Consider the following 18,617-nt stretch of genomic DNA (forward strand, 5'->3'; position numbering starts at 1 on the left):
GTCGGGCTGTGTATTGGGGCTGGACAATATCTCCACCCATAGCTGCCCCAGCCCCGGGGCGGAGCACCGCGCAGAGCCCAGCCCCATGGGCAGCACGGCACAAGGGCACCGCCGTGTCCCCTCCCAGCTGTTAGAAATGTCACCCCACTGAGCGCAGAAGGGTTGGACGCACCGAGGGGTTCCGCCTCACTGCTGGGTCATCGCCCATCCCGGCGGCGCCCGACTGTGAGTCATAGGATCATAGAGCTGTAAAACTACGAAGGTTGGAAAAGACCTCTAAGATGGAGCGGCAGCCAATGCCCCAGGGCAGGAGCCCAGCACAGCACGCTGAATCCACTCCTGTTGGCGCGGCGATGGCAGCGCTGCTTAAAGCGGTGTGAAAGGCAAAGGTGTGCATTAGTGCTGGAAGTAGTGCCACTACTGTGCGGACAGGCTGAGGGTGCACAGCCCAGGAGAGAGGGCTTTTCTAAGAGGTTCTCCTGTTTGTCACCTCCTGCTGCAAAAGCGCTGCAGCCTCAGTTACACAACAGACGCAACGTTCCAAAAGCAGAAATGAAAACAGGAAACAGAATCTGAGCGTGGGTTCATTCCTTCATTCATCTGAATGGGCTCAGAAAGCCTCTGCACGCAGCGCTGTCGGAGGTGGAGGACTGATGGGTTGGGCCACGAGGGCCGGAAACGTCCTCCAAACACAGCTTACTTCCCCCGGAGTTTATCTGATAGCATCGTTTTATGGCGATCCAGAAACAAAGCCAGAGGTGAGCTATGGAGCTGAGCCCTGTGTGCTCACCCCACCCCTCGTGCTGCTTTCCCAGGACATCCTGGCACCACCACGCCATAAGGCAGCACACAGCACGAAGCATTTCCCTCTAGGAATGGCCTTTGATAGGCTGCTCTGCAATCATTTGCAGTACTTCAGTCTATTAAATTCTGTTTATTGAGGGGATTTCGTGTGATTGCCTTGTAGCAGTGTTTACTGTGTGACTGCCATCTGGGTCAGTTAAAGGCATGCTCTGTTAGCTCAGGTTAAAAAGGGAGGAGAGGGCAAAAAGGTCACGTAAGCAGAAGAACTGCACAAGACCAAGTGGAGGACGTGGCTCTGGGCAGCCTGGGCTGCTGGTTGGCGACCCTGCACATAGCAGGGGTTGGAACTGGATGTGCATTGTGGTCCTTTTCAACCCAGGCCATTCTAGGATGAAGAATGAATTCAGAGACTGCCCCAAAGCTCCTGTGCCCTTCGCAGCCGCCAGTGACCACAAATGGGAACTACCAACCCCTTACCATCAGTCCCAGAACGCTTCACACTGACCTACGTCCGGACTTAATGCCTTATAGAATCATAGAACCATTCAGGTTGGAAAAGACCTCAAAGATCCCCAACCAACCCCTCCATGCTCACATCCCTCAGTGCCACATCTCTGTGGTTCTGGAGCACCTCGAGGGACGGTGACCCCACCACTCCGTGGGCAGCTGAGCCACTGCAGCACTGCTCTTTTGCAGCAGAAACGTTTCCTCACACCCAACACGGAGCTGTGTTCTGCTTTCTATCATTCCTGTAGACACTGAGTCCCACAGAAGCAGAAGCCCCAACCTCAATAGGAGAACTATCTACAAGAGGTTAAGCCACTTCAACCCAAGAAACTGCTGACTGGAAATGAATAATTCCTGCCTACTTTATAGGGCTGTTTTGTTTTTAGTGAGCCATACAGTCAGTCCATAAAACTGTGAACCATCCAGGCTGGCAAAAATCTACGAGGTCATCAAGTCCAACCATCAGCCCTATCAGTAAACCCCACCTCTCCACCACCTCCAGGGATGGGGAACTCCATCGCTGCCCCGGGCAGTGGTTCCATTGCCTGACCCCCACCTACATGAAGAAACTCCTCCCGATATCCAACCGAAGCCTCTCCAGCACAACTGGAGGCCGTTTCCTCACATCCTATCATTTGACACCTGAGAAAAGAGACCAAAATCTCCCCAGTGCCTTTGTAGCTCCCTTCTAGAAAATGGAAGTGCAGGTGATAAAGACAGCAAGCAATTTGTGTCAATGGAGATCTACAAAAGTCCTCCACTGCCTCCAAATCCAGCGCAGTTTGATACAGGTCTGTGCAAAGATTTATAGTGCCACCTCCCAGCCCACCCAAGGGCACTGTGTGATGAACCCAGGATCTGCCCCACACAGCAGCTCTCCTTACCCCCAAACAGTGCTGCCAGGCAGAGCTGCTGCGATTTTCTCCTTTCTTTCTTTCTTTTTAAATCCATTAAGTACATCCGATGAGGATGTCTCACGCAGAGGTCCCCCAGGAGGGCTCTCAAACAGCAGCACTGCCCTCTGCTGACTCCAGCAGGGCTCTGTGCGTGCAGCCAGCAGCTCAGTTACTCAGCATCTGAGCCATTTAGAGCACACTGCAGACGAGCAGCTTTTGCTCAGTCACCCCATAGACGCTCCTCAGCAGACACCGAAGAGCAGCGGGAGAGCACCATTCACTGATGGTGCAGAGACAGCTCAGCTGTGCTCAGCTCCCGTGCTATGACAGAGGTGCCCCTGCCACCACGCTGTCCAGTTCAATCTCCTAGGATGGAAACAGCACGACCCCTTTGGGCGCCCCCACTGCAGCCCTCGATCAGCCTCGTGGTGAAAAGGCTTCTTAGCTTAGCAGCAGAACCACCCCGTGCTTGCTCTAAAACACTCCTCCCCACCAGCTGGAAGCCTTCTCTTTAAGCCCGAAGTGTGAGCAGTGCCCACCGTCTCACACTGAGGATTCCGGCTGTAGCCTCAGCATCACCAGAACACAGCTGGCCCTAAGAACAGTGGGGGGGCCAGCTCCTTCCCAACCTCCCCCAGAACAAACCTTCCCCAGTTCCAACAGCTCACCCCTGGTGTCCCAGGCGAGGCCCAGGGAGAAGTCAGCTCCCACTGCAGGACATTGGAGCTCAGCCATCTCTGAGGCCCCTTTTGACTTCAGCCACTCTGATGCTCCAAAGCCCATGGGCTGCTCTTGGCACACACCATCCTGCTGAGCAAACCCTCTGTGGGATCTACATTTCCTGAACGAGTCAGCATCCCCCAATCACAGATGTAGCTCATGGCCTGCTCTAGCATTAAGCATAGAGGTTGGTGGCCCTGCCTGCAGCAGGGGGTTGGAGCTTCATGATCCCTGAGGTCCCTTCCAACCCCATCCATCCTATGATTCATGCACAGCCACGCACCCCCTTACCACTTGTGAACGTGTCCTAAGGCACAAAAACCACAAAAGGAAGAGGAAAAACACAGAAGTCAAATAATTCTGATTTTATATTCAGTCGTTGCAAATCAAGGATGTCCTATTTCTTTACTATTCAATTCAAGGCAAAGAAAAGAGATCTACACAAGCATGTCAAAGGCTGTAAGTGAAAAACAGTGAACACAACAGTCTTGAAAATACGTTTAATGTCTAATCTTATACAAAAGTGACAGCATTTTCAAAAAAATATCAAATCCTGTATTTATAGCTTCTCACTATCATACAGCAATATTTGTTTCATCTAAAGAAAATACAGCAGCAGGTGATAATCTATACTTTAAAGATGTGATTGCTTATATTTCATATTGTAAACAAATGCAGTATGTCAACCTCAAAGCACAAAACAAACTTCTCAGCAATTTAACTCAAACGATGCATAGAAATGTACGAATTCCATTGCAAAAGCTTCAGGCCAGAAGTTGCTCACACTTGACATAACATGTGATAAAGTTACTACACGGCATATAGTGACAACTTGAGTTTTTACACAATAGATTAACAGGTATACCCTTTTTTCACTGCTATGCAAAGAACTTTGCTCACAAAAACAAAGGGGTTATGAAACAGTTCTCATGACCTCAAGAAATACGAATATACATTGAAAAAACATCCCATATATACTGAATTTTAGCCTAAGTGTTCCAGTAATAAATCCTGCCTACTTCAGGAGGAACCCAGAAGCCTGCTTACCATCACAGACGCCCTTCCGTGAGTCATTACTTGCTACGTTTGCTGCCCTCTCCTTTCCTACCTCTTCCCATTCCCTGCAAAGACACACGAGTGCAATCTGAGACTGGAGCGTGCTGCACGATCCATTCACGTGGGATAGGTGTTGTTCGTCGCACTGGTTTATAACCTAAGGCTGCGGGTATTGAAATTAAAAGCACTTGAGCAAATGTAGGCAGTGTTCTACTGTATTTGTAATTGGTCTTGCCAAGATCCAAGTGAAGCGTGCTGCCTGGGAGGCCAAGGGCTTTGTTTCAGGTAATACTGACACTTTGGGTTCTGATTCCTTGGGTTACAGAGCTGGGATTTATGCCGGAATGTGAAGCATTTCTCTTCAGCTCCAGTACTGCCTTCCTATAACTAAAGGACGAACGATGCACGTACCTTCAGTTTTCATGGCAGATTAAAACGAGCCGCAGCTCTCCTCCGCAAAGACACCGCAGGGCTCTGCCATAAGGGCTGGGACAGCTAACAGGCACCACCACCACCACCAGGTCACCCCACTTGGTCTGGAGAAGTTCATCATATGCATGCAGGAAGCCATGGGAAGGTATGGGAAGCAAATTAACTTGCTTTCACAGTTCCACGATACAAAGACTCCCTAACGAGCTACCATGTTAAGCAACATCGGTTCCTAATTCTACCTACAGAGGCTAAGTTAGGATACCCCCATCTGGGGATAAACAAAATGTCCACTGTCAAATCAGGCTATGAAGTACCACCAGAGCTCCTCACCAACACGTGGCTGTGCCTCAGTAATGCTACACCAGCAGTTACCCCAGCACGTCCTTTGCACAGATATGGCAAGAATATAAAACTTACTGCAGTGCCCCTCCCAGAGCAGGGACAGCCACACAGCAGCACACGGGCTTCTAAACATTCAACGCCTCCCAGATTCTGCTCTCTCAGTGAAGTATGCAGGCACCTTGCTGGGAACAGAGCGCTGCTCTCCATTCCCACGTTCAGTGGAGCCCAATGAGACTTGCTCGCTCCCAGCCGTGGCAGTAAGGATGGCACAAGGGATCTCTGTAGCACACAGACATAAACGCCCCACCAAAACCTGCTGGGAAGGGAATGGCCAGGCCGGTTTTATTCGTCTTTTAAGCTCAAGTTCAGTTTCTAGGGACTCTGAAAACACCTGCTGAGTTTACACAACCCGGCAGACAAGTCATATTTTAAACAACCAGAACCCAGGTTAGATATAGGGGAGTACTTTACCTACGTGGGAATTAATTCTTTACATAGACCAAGTCAAACCTCCAACCACCACAGAACGAGAACTGGCAAAACGAAGTCCTCATTGGCATGCACGAAACTCACACCGGTTGATTCCAAGGGAACTGCACATCCAGGTCACTCCATCCGCACAGAAACGCCCGTCTGCAAACAGCAGCAGAGTGCTGACAGGTCAGACCAGGCATTTCAACGCACGTCTTCTCCTCCGCAGTCCCAGACTGAGCAATTCTGTTGAGTATTTACAAAATGCTGAGAAAGCCTTCGAGTCCACGCGCTCCGTCTCTTTCATTTCCATTACTGTAGCACGCTCAAAAATTACATTTCCTGACAAAAATCTTGAAATACTCTTTATTGAGACATTTTAGAATAACCTGAAAATAGACAAGATATGACTACCCATCCATTCAACAACCAGCACGAGTCTGGCAACAAGACCTAAAGCATCCGTGGAAATTTAAGCTGTTTTTGATCTGCAAGTCCTTGTGCCTGATTCTTTACAGTCCTTACTTGGCAGCTCTCGTTCTCCCAAGGAATATTTGCCAGAGTAAGAACCGTAGATTTCAGTTTGACTTCTGCTCTTTGTAGCTCGTTTTATTAAACCAAACAATTACGCCAGCATACGAGCAAGTTAATGTTATGCAAATTGCTAAATTGCTCCTTCATACCTCAAATGCACATACAAGAGGCAAGTATTCTTCATAGCCCCAAACATTACTGAAACAAAAACTGTAAAAATCTCTGTAAGTAGTGGATGAAGGTGGAAAGCTACAGTACTTTGTTGCCCAGAACGTATTCAACGGTAAGGCTGCAAGAGACAATGAGAATTCATGGTCATTACAGGGCTTTCACAAAGCAGTTAATTCAAAACTACACTTCTTAGCTCGAGAACATTTAAGTTGACAATGTGTTATTCCCTACGTGTCCTGAAAAGCAATCTCTCCAGACTACACAGACTAGAATATCTTTCATTTCTGAACATTATTACAAGTCTCTTCCCCTTTATCTTTTCTGTCTTTTGAAGAAGGCTTTCCAAGAAGCAGAAGACAACTACAGTGTAATGCCCAGACACACTCCAACTTGATAGAATGTGACCATTCTGGTATACGTAGTTACATGTTTAAGCAGAAAACTGGTTGCTATTCCACTGACTACGTAGATAAGCCCTCAAAGTCCTTACCTGCATTAATAGGTCTAATGCTACTGAATTCCCATGCTTTAAAGCGTCAAGATTTAAATCATTGATGACAAAAACTAAATCCTAGAGTGGCCTGGGTTGAGAAGGACCACAGTGCTCATCTAGTTTCAACCCTCCTGCTACGTGCAGGGTCGCCAACCAGCAGCCCAGGCTGCCCAGAGCCACATCCAGCATATATACTCACATGGGGGCCGCCTGGCATTGATGGAGCACCAGCAGGACCAGACGGCACTTGAAAAGGATTAGGGGGCGTAGGATATAGTCCTGGAGCCGGGTATGATCCTGCGGGTGGAGGAAACGGACCTGGCGGTGAAGGTCCCCACGTTCCAGGTGGGACTGTACCCCACGGTACTGTTGGCGCTGCCCCTGGAGTCTGGGTAGGAGCAGAGTATGGCCCCGGGGGTGGATATGGCATGCTGGGTGCAGGATACTGCCCTCCCATTGTCGGTCCCCATGCTCCAGAGGGCATGGATCCCCACGGCCCAACGGGAGCAGGAGGCGCAGCTGGCTCCGTTGGACCACCGTAAGGTCTTGGAAGCTCTGGAAAGGGCATGTTTGGTGGAGGATACTGCCCCGGTGGGACAGGACCTGGCACAGTTGGGGGTGGATATGGACCTCCGGGAGGAGGGCAAGAGGGTCCGGTAGGAGGAGGAGGAGGAAATGGAGCAGGCGGTCCGGGGGGCATTGAAGGATACATTCCTGTAGGCGGAGGTCCGAAGGGCACGCTGGAAGCGGACGTGTTTGGCGGCAGTGCTGCGGGCCCGGCAGGCGGAGCGCTCGGGTTGTTCCAAGGATTCGATGGCGGCCAACCCTGCGGCGGCTGGGAGGGCTGCTGGCCGGGCTTCGCACTGCTCACTTTGGAGGTCTTCGCGGGGGACTGGTCGGGTAAAGCATCTGCCAACTGAGAGAGAAGGCACGCGTGAGGATGGGAGATACCTTCTGGAGCTGCTCGCTGCCCACATTCACCCACTAGACGTATGCATTTCAGTTGCCAGAATGGGAGGAAAAGAGTTATCTGTTGCTGCAGAGAGGACTGTATTCCCTTTGTGCAGCTTCTATCATTAAGGGAGAAGAGGCATCCTGACGTGCCACAGTTCTAAAGCCAAAGATAAAAGGCAACCTTCAGCAATAAGCAATTCCAGTACAAGCCCAGGAAGAAGAGATTGCTGTAAGTTTCCATTGTGGCTACTCTGATGCCATTGGGACAAAACCCCTCTGCGAGCACCACAGCAGTAGAGAACCTCCAAGGCACACCTGGAGGCCACGCACTGTTACCTCTGCCCCAACGCAATGCCAAGGCAGTCATCTCAGCTGGGAGCTGCCCTTCCTCTCAGGAGTGCCTGAACAGAACGCAGTGATACAACTGGCAGAGCTTCAGGAACAAAAAGCCACTACTTACCGAAAAATCATCAGTTCCAGACATTTTGCTGAAAAGTAAGGTAAAATAAAGTGAAATTCCTTGAAAATAAAGTACATCGAGGAAGAGTTCATAAAGAATTCAATCTTTGTCTCAATCAAACCCAAAGGGATGTCTAGCTGGCAGAGCCTCAGCAAACAGCTCCATCCCAATGACTGGGGTCCATACAGACAGCAGCCACCCCTCAGTACAGGTGCCAGGAAAACAGCAGAACTGCAGCCTCCATCTCATCTCAGATGGGACCAACGCAGTGTAAATGGGTCACAACGCCGAGAGAAAAATATTTCAAGTATTCCTGCCAAACAAGCAGCCTCTGCAGCAATGCCAGCAGGTATCCAGGCTCCTTTCTAAAGTGGGACTCGGAGAAGTTGGTGAAGTCAACGCCCCTAAAATTAAACACGATTACACCCCCATTCAGATCTTATTTTCAGAAGTACTAAATATGGGTTTTAAATACACTAAAGTCAGTGGATGCTCCTATTTGCTGGCACTGACTTCAGCTAAGTAGTCTTGAATGTAGACACAACCAAAGCCTCCAATGAGTGCCTAATTTCTGACCTCTCAACACTTAATGGGAAGTGTTGCAAGACAGCCCCAGCAGAGAGGTTCATGAGCCTCCCAGTGAATTCCAATCTGTGTAATGAAAATATTTCACGTGGAACTACAGCTGTATTAGTAAGGTGTGTTTGTTTTCAAATCCATGCTGTTTGCTAATAGTACAACAGCACTGCTCCGGGCAGCGGCGCATTGAGCTCAGCCTCCATTCCATCTTCAGCAGTGTCTGCTGGGGAAGAACAGCAGCAATGACAGCTCAATGCTTCCAACCATCCCGAGAGGCGCCTCCTTTTGTTCTCATACCTTCAGGTGATGCTCCTTCAGTCTGCAGATCTGTTCTCACCTCCCCCTCCCCCCCGCACTGCTCATTACTCTGTGTATTCTTCCCATTCTCTTTCAGCCATTCCTTCTCCGTGCTGATGAAGCCGATCCCACTGACCCTTGCACAGCACCTATTCCATCCCCTCGAGTATTCTGACTGCTTCTCTTTGAGGTTGCTCCAATTCTTTTGTATCTCTTGAGATGAATGAGAGGAAAGAGCCACGGAGAATCCAAAATGTGGGAGAGCCACTGATTTATACAGTCCCATAATTATGTTCTGGTTTGTCCTCTATTTCCTTCCCAACACTTCTTCATGTTTGATCTTCTTTCTGTTCACTGCTGAAACTGACTTCCGCAGCAGTACTTTATTCTTCAGTGTTAAGGGTCAGCCCATCACTTTATATACGGAGTGATGCATATAATTTCACATTCAAGCACTCCGAATCACATCGCATTTATCTACATTGAATTATGTTTGCCATTTTATTACCTAAGCCTTACTTTCCTGACAGCACCACACTGCTCATTTCCCAGTAACGATCCCACCAGGCAACCAAACCCCTGCAGAAGCAGAGTGAAGTCCTCATCTATAGATGAAGTTATGGGATGGCAGAGACCATCTGAAAAACAGATGTACAAGAGACTGGAAAAAGAAAAATGCTATGGAGAAAGTTAGAACATACGCTGCAATGGGGAGAAGGGACAGAGGAAACAGACCCAAAAGGTAACTTGGAAGGAACTCCCATCATCCATCCCAGAACTGAGAGGTGGTGGTGAATACAAGCCCAAGCAATGGATGGCTACAGCAGAAAGAGGCCTGCCTGCAAAACGCCAGCAAAAAAACCCCAATATTTATCAGCTGATCATCTCAAAAGACTTCTGTGCTGGGAAAATTAAGGAAACAATTCTGCTGTGTGGCTATTAGGAGAAAGCCTGCAGCGAAGCACAGCTTCTGATAAGATTTAGTGGCTCTCTCACTTTGGCAAGCAGACTGGAGCAACATTTGCTGGCAACATTTGGCATAACTGAGACAGTGCCAAGCATGTCAAGGATCCTCTTGCAGACAGGATGGCCTACTTTGGGGACGTTTTTCAAACACCCCTTTCATCTGCACACTGCCACCTTCATTTATTAAAGGAATAACTCTGGTACTGTGAGGCACATACACCATACAAACCAATCTAGGATCCATATGCCATTCCAGCTGCACAGCACTGAACTCCAATCAAAACCTTACCAAAATATCAGTTCTATTTGCAGGAGCCTCACCCAAGGCATCCACGTGTTCATAAATGAAGGGACTGACATTGCTGCACTGGAGACCTCAGAGTCCCCACTGCCAACATATAGGCTCATCAACTCAGAAAATACTCTGTTGCATTGATGAGGTCTTTTGTGACTGCTGGGCTAACAAATGGGCTTGGAGGCTCTCTTGCAGTTTTCCTGCATGAGCGCTGATGTGTAGATAACAGCCAACCCATGGATCAGTCATTTCCTACTGCCACATTTAAACCTCTACTTCAGACTGCACTTTCTTGGGGCAAGGGGTATAAGAAGAGTGAATGGAAAGAGGAGGATTCAGGGAGTTTAAGTAATTTGGCAGGCAGGAGAAAGACCACTGAACTGGCAGCGTTAAATCTGAAGTCCTGCTTGCATCTACGCTGCTGCAAGACAACATTTCCTTTGTGCTGTGCAGGCCAACGCCCCTGGCAGCACCCTCTGCTTTGCAGAAGCACTCAGCCTGCAGCCCCGGACACAACGTAGGGCCAGAAGCATCAAGCTGAAATGAGGCAAAGAGGGAACACCAATGCCTGGGATAAACAAAAGGACAGCACGGAGGAGCAGAATCTCCTAGCCTTTATCCTGAACTGAAATTTGACAGGGAGGACTTCCAGCACACCTACTCAGAAACTACAGGCAGAAGCAGCCTGCAGACAAGTCTGAGGTCTCATGGGCACTCATCAACTTGCCACTAATTACTAGGAATTAACAACATGCAGGTACGAATGGCAAGTTATCAGGCTCACACTACAGGCAGGACAAAGGCCAAGATGTGCTCCTCTGCAGCACTGCCAGGTTAATCCTACCTGCAACACTGAACACCAGCTGAATATGTGGTAAGCTCCAGAGAGCTCTGTGAAAACCCCATTTCTGGGGTTGATGCTCCCTGTGGCATAATAAATCCTTCAGCCTCCACCATAAAACAGCCCCACAGAGTTTTTTCAGCTATGAGTCCTCTCTGCTCCCATCAGAGCCAAGTGGAAATGAGCCATGCAGGAGCATTTTTCCCATGCTCTTGCCCTCCCTGGCTTTTCTCCATCACCGGTCCCTGGTGGCTGCCATTGGAAAGAGCTGCCCCAAACCCTTCTTCCTTCTTTTGCTAAAGCTATTCAAACAAAGCCTCAACTGCTTTCATAACCATCGGCTGCACGATAATTCCACACTCTTGATGTGACAGACTGAGTTCCCATCTCCAAGATCACAGAATCAAAATAACAGACTGGCTTGGGTTGGAAGGGACCTCAAGGATCATGAAGCTCCAACCTCCCCACCACAGGCAGGGCCACCAACCTCCACATTTCATCCCAGCCCAGGCTGCCCAGGGCCCCATCCAACCTGGCCTTGAACACCTCCAGGGATGGACGGGGCATCCACAGCCTCTCTGGGCAGCTGTTCCAGCACCTCACCACTCTCAGAGTAAAGAACTTCCCCCTGACATCCAACCTAAACCTTCCCTCCTTCAACGTAAAACCATTTCCCCTTGTCCTGCTATTATCCACCCTTTCAAAGAGCTGCCTCCCCTGAGATCATCTTCCAAACAAAACAGAAAGCCTTCTCAATGCAACGGGCGTAGCTGCATTTCCACTGGGTGGCACAGCTCTATCACCAAAGAGGTTCTTTTGTCACTGTGACATGACTAATGCCTACCAGCAAAACCTCAGCTACAACAGGAGTCCTGCCCACATAACTATAACTACCCAACACAGCTACGCAGATCAAATGGAAGAGACCAATGACAGCTTCTACTGCAGCTTCTCCCTTCAGGCATTCAGCATCAGCAGTTTATAGCTGTCCCTTCTCCATTTTTAGGGTCTTTTGGATGCCACACTCAAAAGCACCGTGCAATCCTTTAGCCTGACCTGTGCCTTTATCCATTAGGAGAGCAAATGGCAGTCAGACTGAAGATAAAAAGCAACAGTTACACAGTTAGCAGCTGCTTTAGATGCGGTGATCTTTTTGTTCTTTCCTACGCCTGCTTTGACGGCAAAAGGAGGGTTTTTAGTCTTCAGATTGTCAGCACTGATCTAATCGAGAATGACAACCACAATGATGCTCGTTAGCGCGTTTGCTATAAATTACCAACTACCAGAAAAAACAATTCAAAACAGAAGTCTTACCAGTTTCCAAGACCTGTAAAATATACGGCCATAAGGAAACGTAATCTGTTCCATTTCTCCACACAAGATGAGCCGATCCGTTTCACAGCTGCCTCCCCTCCTAAGATGAGAACTAATCACTTCAGGTGGTCCCCACATCACAAACAGATGCTTCCCAAACCAGCAAGTATAAATCGCTGCTGAGGTGGCTTATCTGTGTGCCAGCTGTGGTGCAAACCAGCTGAGAACTACAAGTCTCCACTGCCAAAGATCACCCCTGGCCACAACTTACAAGGAAGGTTTTCCCCCAGAGGGCGGTGACGCACTGAACAGGTTGCCCAAGGAGGCTGTGGATGCCCCATCCCTGCAGGCATTCAAGGCCAGGCTGGATGTGGCTCTGGGCAGCCTGGGCTGCTGGTTGGCGACCCTGCACATAGCAGGGGGTTGGAACTGGATGAGCACTGTGGTTCTTTTCAACCCAGGCCATTCTAGGATGATTCTATGAAGATCCTACCCTGAGAGTTTTACAAAGCCGTGAATGCAGCAGCTCCAAAAAAATTAAAACATCTCTTCCATAGCAGCTTCTGAACATTCCTCAGAGACACACTGTCCATTTTCACCACATTACCCTTGTTTTGAGAAACGTGCTTATTTACTTCCAGCTTTAGCTATCAGTTCTTCGGAAGCCTTCCCTGAACGAGCTGTAAATGAGAATGAATATCTACATCCTCCTCCTATCAAGGCTATATACTCACGTATTGTCAGCTAAACGTGAGCAGTTAGCAAAGGTCCTTTTGCACCAGGTTGGTTTTAAAGCAATGCCAAAACTATGTGTCATCTTCCAGTATCAGCCTCACCGATGACGAACAAAACTCCACACCCTTCTGCTCCACTGGAGAGATTCTCTTCCAGGATAACTGCTTCTCAGGATGCAACCTCACTGAATGGACACAGTTGGTGCCTTTTCATTCTTGAATCCGCACTGTTTGGGTATGCTTGAATGAACTTCAGCTTCAAAAACACCTATAGTGCTCTACAGGAGCAGCTTGATGTTTGGCACACATTTTTACATCAGTCATTGGTCCCCCTGGCCTACGGAAGGGAAGCTTCAGGATGTGCCTTTTAAAAAAAATTATTATTTAAAAAATCAAGACCCATTTTTTTCCTACATCCACTGACAAAAAGGTTGAACAAACACCACGAGGTGATTACTGCTTTCCCTGGAATGCACCCCAAAACATGCTTCCCTGGCAGATAAGCAGCTCACTCTCCAGGAAATGCACTCTTCAACATTGCACTGTGCTCCCTTTGTCAATGAGTCACCCACCTGAAGGATAACAACACTCGAAAAAACGAAATGACTTCTCACAAGCTACGGTAAACCATTTCGGGACTTCTCTTAATAAAAAACGTTTAGCAGTTATTTATACACCACACACGTTCATTTATATATTCATTTATAGACTGAGATCAGATCCTAACAGCAGAAACCGACCAAATATGTCACCCAGCCGAAGCAAAGCAACCCCCTCCCCCCAAGGCCTAAAATAGGGGCTGTTAGAAACCAGGCAGCTCGCCTTCCCAGCCCCCAGCTCCACCTAGCCGCAGGCGGCCGCAGCCAACGAGCAGCCCCTCCCCGTGACCTCGCAGCCCTACGCCCACCCCGCCCCGAGCTCCCGCCACTCCCCTCAGGGCAGCGACCCCCGGCACCGCCCCCGCGCAGCTCCACGGGGCCTGGAGGGGCACAGCCGGCTGCAGCCCAGCAGTCCCCGGGGGCTGCCCCGCGGCCGCGGGGAGGGACGCAGCGCCCCCACCGCTCGGGCCCTCCCTCCCCCCTCCCTCCCTGGGTGAGGGTGCCCGGGGCTGGGCGGGTACCTGCGGGAGAAGCGCAGCACGGTACAGGCCGGAGCGGAACCAGGCAGCAGGCGGCGGCCCGCAGCACCACCGCCACCCCTACGCTCAAGCGGAAGCGGAAGTGCGTCACACGCCCCGCCCCCGCGCCGACCGGAAGGGCGAGCACGCTAAGCCCCACCCGCTCCGCTGGGGGCCGCGAGCCACGTGACGACCCCCCTCCCCCATTCGTCCCGCCCTTCCCCTCCCTCAGCCCGCGCGCCGTCCCGCTGTCACGTGGTGCTGCCCCTCCCCCACTGCCGCTGACGGGAGGCGCGGGTGGGCGCGGTTCCGCCGTCCCCTCAGGGCGCTGTGCGCCATGTCCGCCGCGGTGGGTGCTGCTGTCGGCCTCGGCTTGTGCACATCCGTACCAAGTGGTCCTTCGCATTACTCAGCAGTGCGCCCGCTGTGCTAAAGTTACTCAGGATGTCCCACATTCACATCTATTCATATTCATCCCCCCCCCCCACGCCCAGCTCCTGTCAGGGAGCTGCAGAGAGCCATGAGGGCTCCCCTGAGCCTCCTCTTCTCCACACTGACCCCCCCCCCAGCTCCCTCAGCCGCTCCCCATCGCACGTGTGCTCCAGAGCCCTCACAGCTCTGCTCTCCTCCCTGAACACTCCAAGGCCTCCGTGTCTCCCCTGTAGTATGCAACTGATCCATCACAGTGCCAGGAATAGTACTTGGAGGGCCCAACACAGCCGTGGCTGCGTCCCATTGGAAGACATTGCTTTACACTCTGAACTGTGCAGTGGAAAGAAAGAAAAGGGGGATGAAATTAGAAATTCACAGCCTGCACGCAATTCTTAGGGCAGACAATGGAAGCTGTGTGTGAAAAGATGGGCTCCGAATTGTAAGAGGCATTGTTTTCCATTACTCCACTGTGAGGCCTGCTGTGGGACTATTTGAGTTACTCGAAAGGCAGTTCCATGCAGCTCTTCCTCGCAGCTCCGCACCGCAGGCCCTGTGCTGTTACCTCTGCATGACCAGCCTGGGCCGCTTTGTTTTGTTCTCTGGCATCATATAAATATTTGGGCTGGAAAGCAGCTGTGATGTAACCTGCTCAAAACAGGGCCAGCTTCGAACCTTGTCCTGTTGGGTTTTGAGTATCTCCAAAGAGAGACTGCACAACAGCTCTGGATATGCAGTGCTGTCCTTAAACACCGCCGCATGAATACCACCACTATGCCCTGTGACTGGGCAGACCTCCCCTTGCTGTGACTTGAGGTTTGTTGTCCTTTTGCCACGTGGGAAGCATCTGTCTGCTCTGTAACCCCCCCAGACGTTGTGCCTCCCCAGCTGTACGAGTGAGCTGCCTTCTCAGGGAGTCACAATCCCTTTTGTCTTTCAAAGGCCCAGCTGTCCGCCTGAGGGCAATAGACCATACTTCAAGTAGGCTTCCATCTCTGTACTACAAGCGATATCACACCATTTGTGAGCACAGTGATCTCAGGCTGGCTGAGAATGCAATGGTGTAGGCAACGTGAGCATTTGGATCTCTCCTGTTGGATTTTTGCTTACATGACAATGGATTTCACTTCATAACTTTCCAGCATGTCAGATTTAGTGCTTTTCAGGGACAATAATGGAGGTCTTGAAATGTGACAAACACTAGAGTTGGGAAACTTTATTGCACCCAGAGGGCAGTGCGTGCCACGAACAACAAATCTAGAGGATCAACAACAGTATGGCTTTTGTACCTTCTGCTCTTACAGCAGCCAGTCAGAAGGCGGAAATCCAACACATAGCGGAGGCATCCCTTTTTGATCTAACTAGAAAATGAAAGGATTCATTTTGTGTTGAGTTTTTGTTTTTAACGGGATTAAAATGATGGACTGTGACATCAGCTTTAGTGAAGAAAATGCCAGCCTTTGATCATAGAATCCTAGAATGGCCTGGGTTGCAAAGGAGCACAATGCTCATCCAGTTCCAACCCTCTGCTATGTGCAGGGTCACCAACCAGCAGCCCAGGCTGCCCAGAGCCACATCCAGCCTGGCCTTGAATGCCTGCAGGGATGATGATGGGCTGGGACAGTGAGATCCGAGATAGAAAGCTTCAGTTGCAGTGTTGGCTCTCACTGCGTTACGTCACTCCGCTTTTATATTCATGCTTGACTGTACACTGTGAACATTATGCACTCGGAAGAATTAGCTGAGCCACCCTGAAGCTAGATTTTAAAGGATAGCAGATGGTATGTTCAACACACGTGGTAAGCTTTTATACGCTTTCCCCTATGGCCAATCACTGACTGATAATTTATTTCAAAGCCCTCATGAAATAAATCACTTTGAAAGTGACGCTGTCTCTAGTTAATAAGTGCTCTTTCTCAAGGCAGAAGCTTGTTGCCATCAAGATAAAATCATAAAACTGGTTCAAAGTGCATGGGGATGGCAAATGAACCCTATTGAGAAGATGAGATAAACTGGATTGAGCTGGAAAGGAAGCATTGCTGCTTGCTTGTTGTGAAGTTATGAGCCGGTGAACTGTCATTAAAGGCACTCTGACAGTCACTGAGGTTCCAGTATGGGCGTTCTGTGACAAGGAGTGAATTTTTGGGGGTACATTTTCTTTGCACAGTGGTGGATGTGCAGAGCCTTGATCATACATACATCAAGCCACTGCATGAGCTTGTTTTCAGAGTTCAGAGCTACTGAATGTGGCTGGCGGCAGTACAGAGAGTTCTCCTCACTTGTTCTTCGGTGCATAGGAGTTAGAAAATTCCTCTCCGTGTGACATCAATGAAACCCACCTGACTGTCTGATCTCCCAAACCCTCTCCCTTCCTCATGGCTCCAGGCCCTTCTCTATCCTCTTTCTGTTCTGCTCTCCCCCTGCCCAATTGCTGGCTTTGTTTTCTGGGCTGGTGTTGCCATCCTCAGTCTCACAATGAGTTCTGTGCCATTTGCTGCTTGGCTTACAGACACAGATCCCACTGACAGATGATAATATGAAATGACGGCCCTCCATTCTCTGGAGGATCACATTTTCAAGTGCTTGCTGCAGTGGAGACAAGCTGGAAAACTTTTTTTAGGCCAGCACTAAATTGAAGATATTGCTCCTGCTATGGGATGTCTGCTGATGCAACCACGTGAGCAGCTCCGAGCAGGAAGAACGTGCCTGGATTGCTAAAGCTCCATCACTCGGTTTTTCACCACCGCCCCGCCATGCCATTTGTGGCCATATATTCATGCCTCGTTTTATCTTTCTTTGCAAAGCACTTGGGACCCTGTGTGTTCATCAAGTGATGCTTCTGTGCTCAGGCAGTTTTTCTCTGTCTGGCACTCTGCACTTCCTCTGCAAACCCTCTGGGGGCCTTTGAGATCTCCAGTTTTGCACAACCACTTACATATGCATTTCCATATGTGAAATTAATTGTTCAATACCAAGTCACTCACGTCTCTACTTCAGATGTATATTGATGGCATAGCCATACTGCTAAGGTCAATGATCCGCTGATTGGTGCCAAAGAACCCATTTACAGTCAAATGCCTTGTAGTAATTCAGGGAATGATGCACATAAGGATCATTTGGGCTTGTGAGGGATTACAAGTTACTGATAGGACAAAGGTGCTACTGAAGGGCATGTGATGAATTATTAGCATGAGCATTCAGTGTAAAATATCGTGTAGGAAAGGCTGCATCCAGATCTGATCCAGGGATGTGTGTCAGTGTGGGCTGAGCTTCCTTTTCTCTTTGCATGAGGTTTGGAGGCTGGCCCCTGTGCCTCCAGCTCTATTCGTGCATCTGAGAGTGCCTTTCCATTTCATAGCAGCTCAACAGAAGTCAACCACCTGACCCAAACCCCTCCCAATAAAGACCAAGCTGATGTTCACCTGCTGTCTCTCAGAGTTAAGGTATTTCCCCCAGTGTTGCCACGATGAACCAGGATGAACATCTACCAGATACACGGTGCAGCTGAGAAAGTGTAGTGACTTCTCCACCAACATTAGTACTTCTTACAGCACTGATACAGTGGGACCCATGGCAGAGACATATCATATCGTGTACCATTTCCTCCATGATCCCATCAGGGCTATCAAGAAAGTTACTCTGCTAAGAGTAGTTTTGCTCTGGTGTGGCGTTTTAGCTTTTTCCAACAGCAACACGAGTGTTTCATTAGCTAGACTTCCCACACAGTGATGGACTGGGGAAACAGACATGAGAGATTGATCAAGAAAAATCTATCAGGTGGAGTTAGGAGGCAAAAAAAGCAGCTTCAAAGAGGACTGAGGTTTGGCATCTTACCTTCCCCCTCCTTTGCTGAAGACAGAGACTTGATGGCTGAGGTTGCCTTGTTAGTTTCAGGCTGCACCATCAAAAGAGCACAAATCTCATCCACTGTAACTGTAATAGGGTAAATTCTTGTCACACCAGCTAATAGTCATTTAATGCTCTGAGAAAATCTGTGGGAATAACACCCGTGTCATTCCTCCTCCTCCTTCTCTTGAGCTTTCAGCCCCTGATTCAGCAAATAGCTTAAGTGCTGTGCTGAACTGGTGCCTTTTAGTTGCTAATGCCATGCAAAAATGCCATGAGAATAAAACAGTTTGCATGACCACTGCTAAGAATCCACTTCCTTCTTTGGGTCTTATTTTTTCCACCAGCCTGCTGGAAGG

General features: G+C 49.5%; 1 protein-coding gene across 2 annotated transcripts; it reads right to left on the reverse strand.

Annotated features, from left to right (window-relative positions):
- Positions 1-3,277: 3,277 nt before the first annotated feature.
- MAPK1IP1L (mitogen-activated protein kinase 1 interacting protein 1-like) lies at positions 3,278-14,404 on the reverse strand. 2 transcript variants are annotated; one of them, XM_430071.7, is made up of 4 exons: positions 13,987-14,072; positions 7,841-7,868; positions 6,626-7,342; positions 3,278-6,051 (listed from the first exon to the last, which is right to left on the reverse strand). In XM_430071.7, the coding sequence occupies exons 2-4, from the start codon at positions 7,862-7,864 to the stop codon at positions 6,040-6,042; spliced, it is 753 nt and encodes a 250-aa protein (XP_430071.2). In that variant the 5' UTR covers positions 7,865-7,868; positions 13,987-14,072; the 3' UTR covers positions 3,278-6,039. The 2 variants fall into 2 exon arrangements, with proteins under 2 accessions (XP_430071.2, XP_046797894.1); XM_046941938.1 differs by lacking the exon at positions 7,841-7,868 and having other exon boundaries at positions 6,626-7,335; positions 13,987-14,404.
- Between the last annotated feature and the right edge of the window lie 4,213 nt (positions 14,405-18,617).

The sequence above is a fragment of the Gallus gallus genome, chromosome 5 (genome assembly GCF_016699485.2).
Source record: "Gallus gallus isolate bGalGal1 chromosome 5, bGalGal1.mat.broiler.GRCg7b, whole genome shotgun sequence".
Taxonomy (NCBI): Eukaryota; Metazoa; Chordata; class Aves; order Galliformes; family Phasianidae; genus Gallus; species Gallus gallus.

Bases quoted from the DNA above. Each gene is read 5' to 3' on its own strand.
- MAPK1IP1L (XM_046941938.1), bottom strand. From the start codon at position 14,389: ATGCGAAGGACCACTTGGTACGGATGTGCACAAGCCGAGGCCGACAGC. The intron at 7,336-13,986 runs GTACCCGCCCAG...CTCAGTTGGCAG, and splicing joins GTGCTGCGCTTCTCCCGCAG to ATGCTTTACCCGACCAGTCC.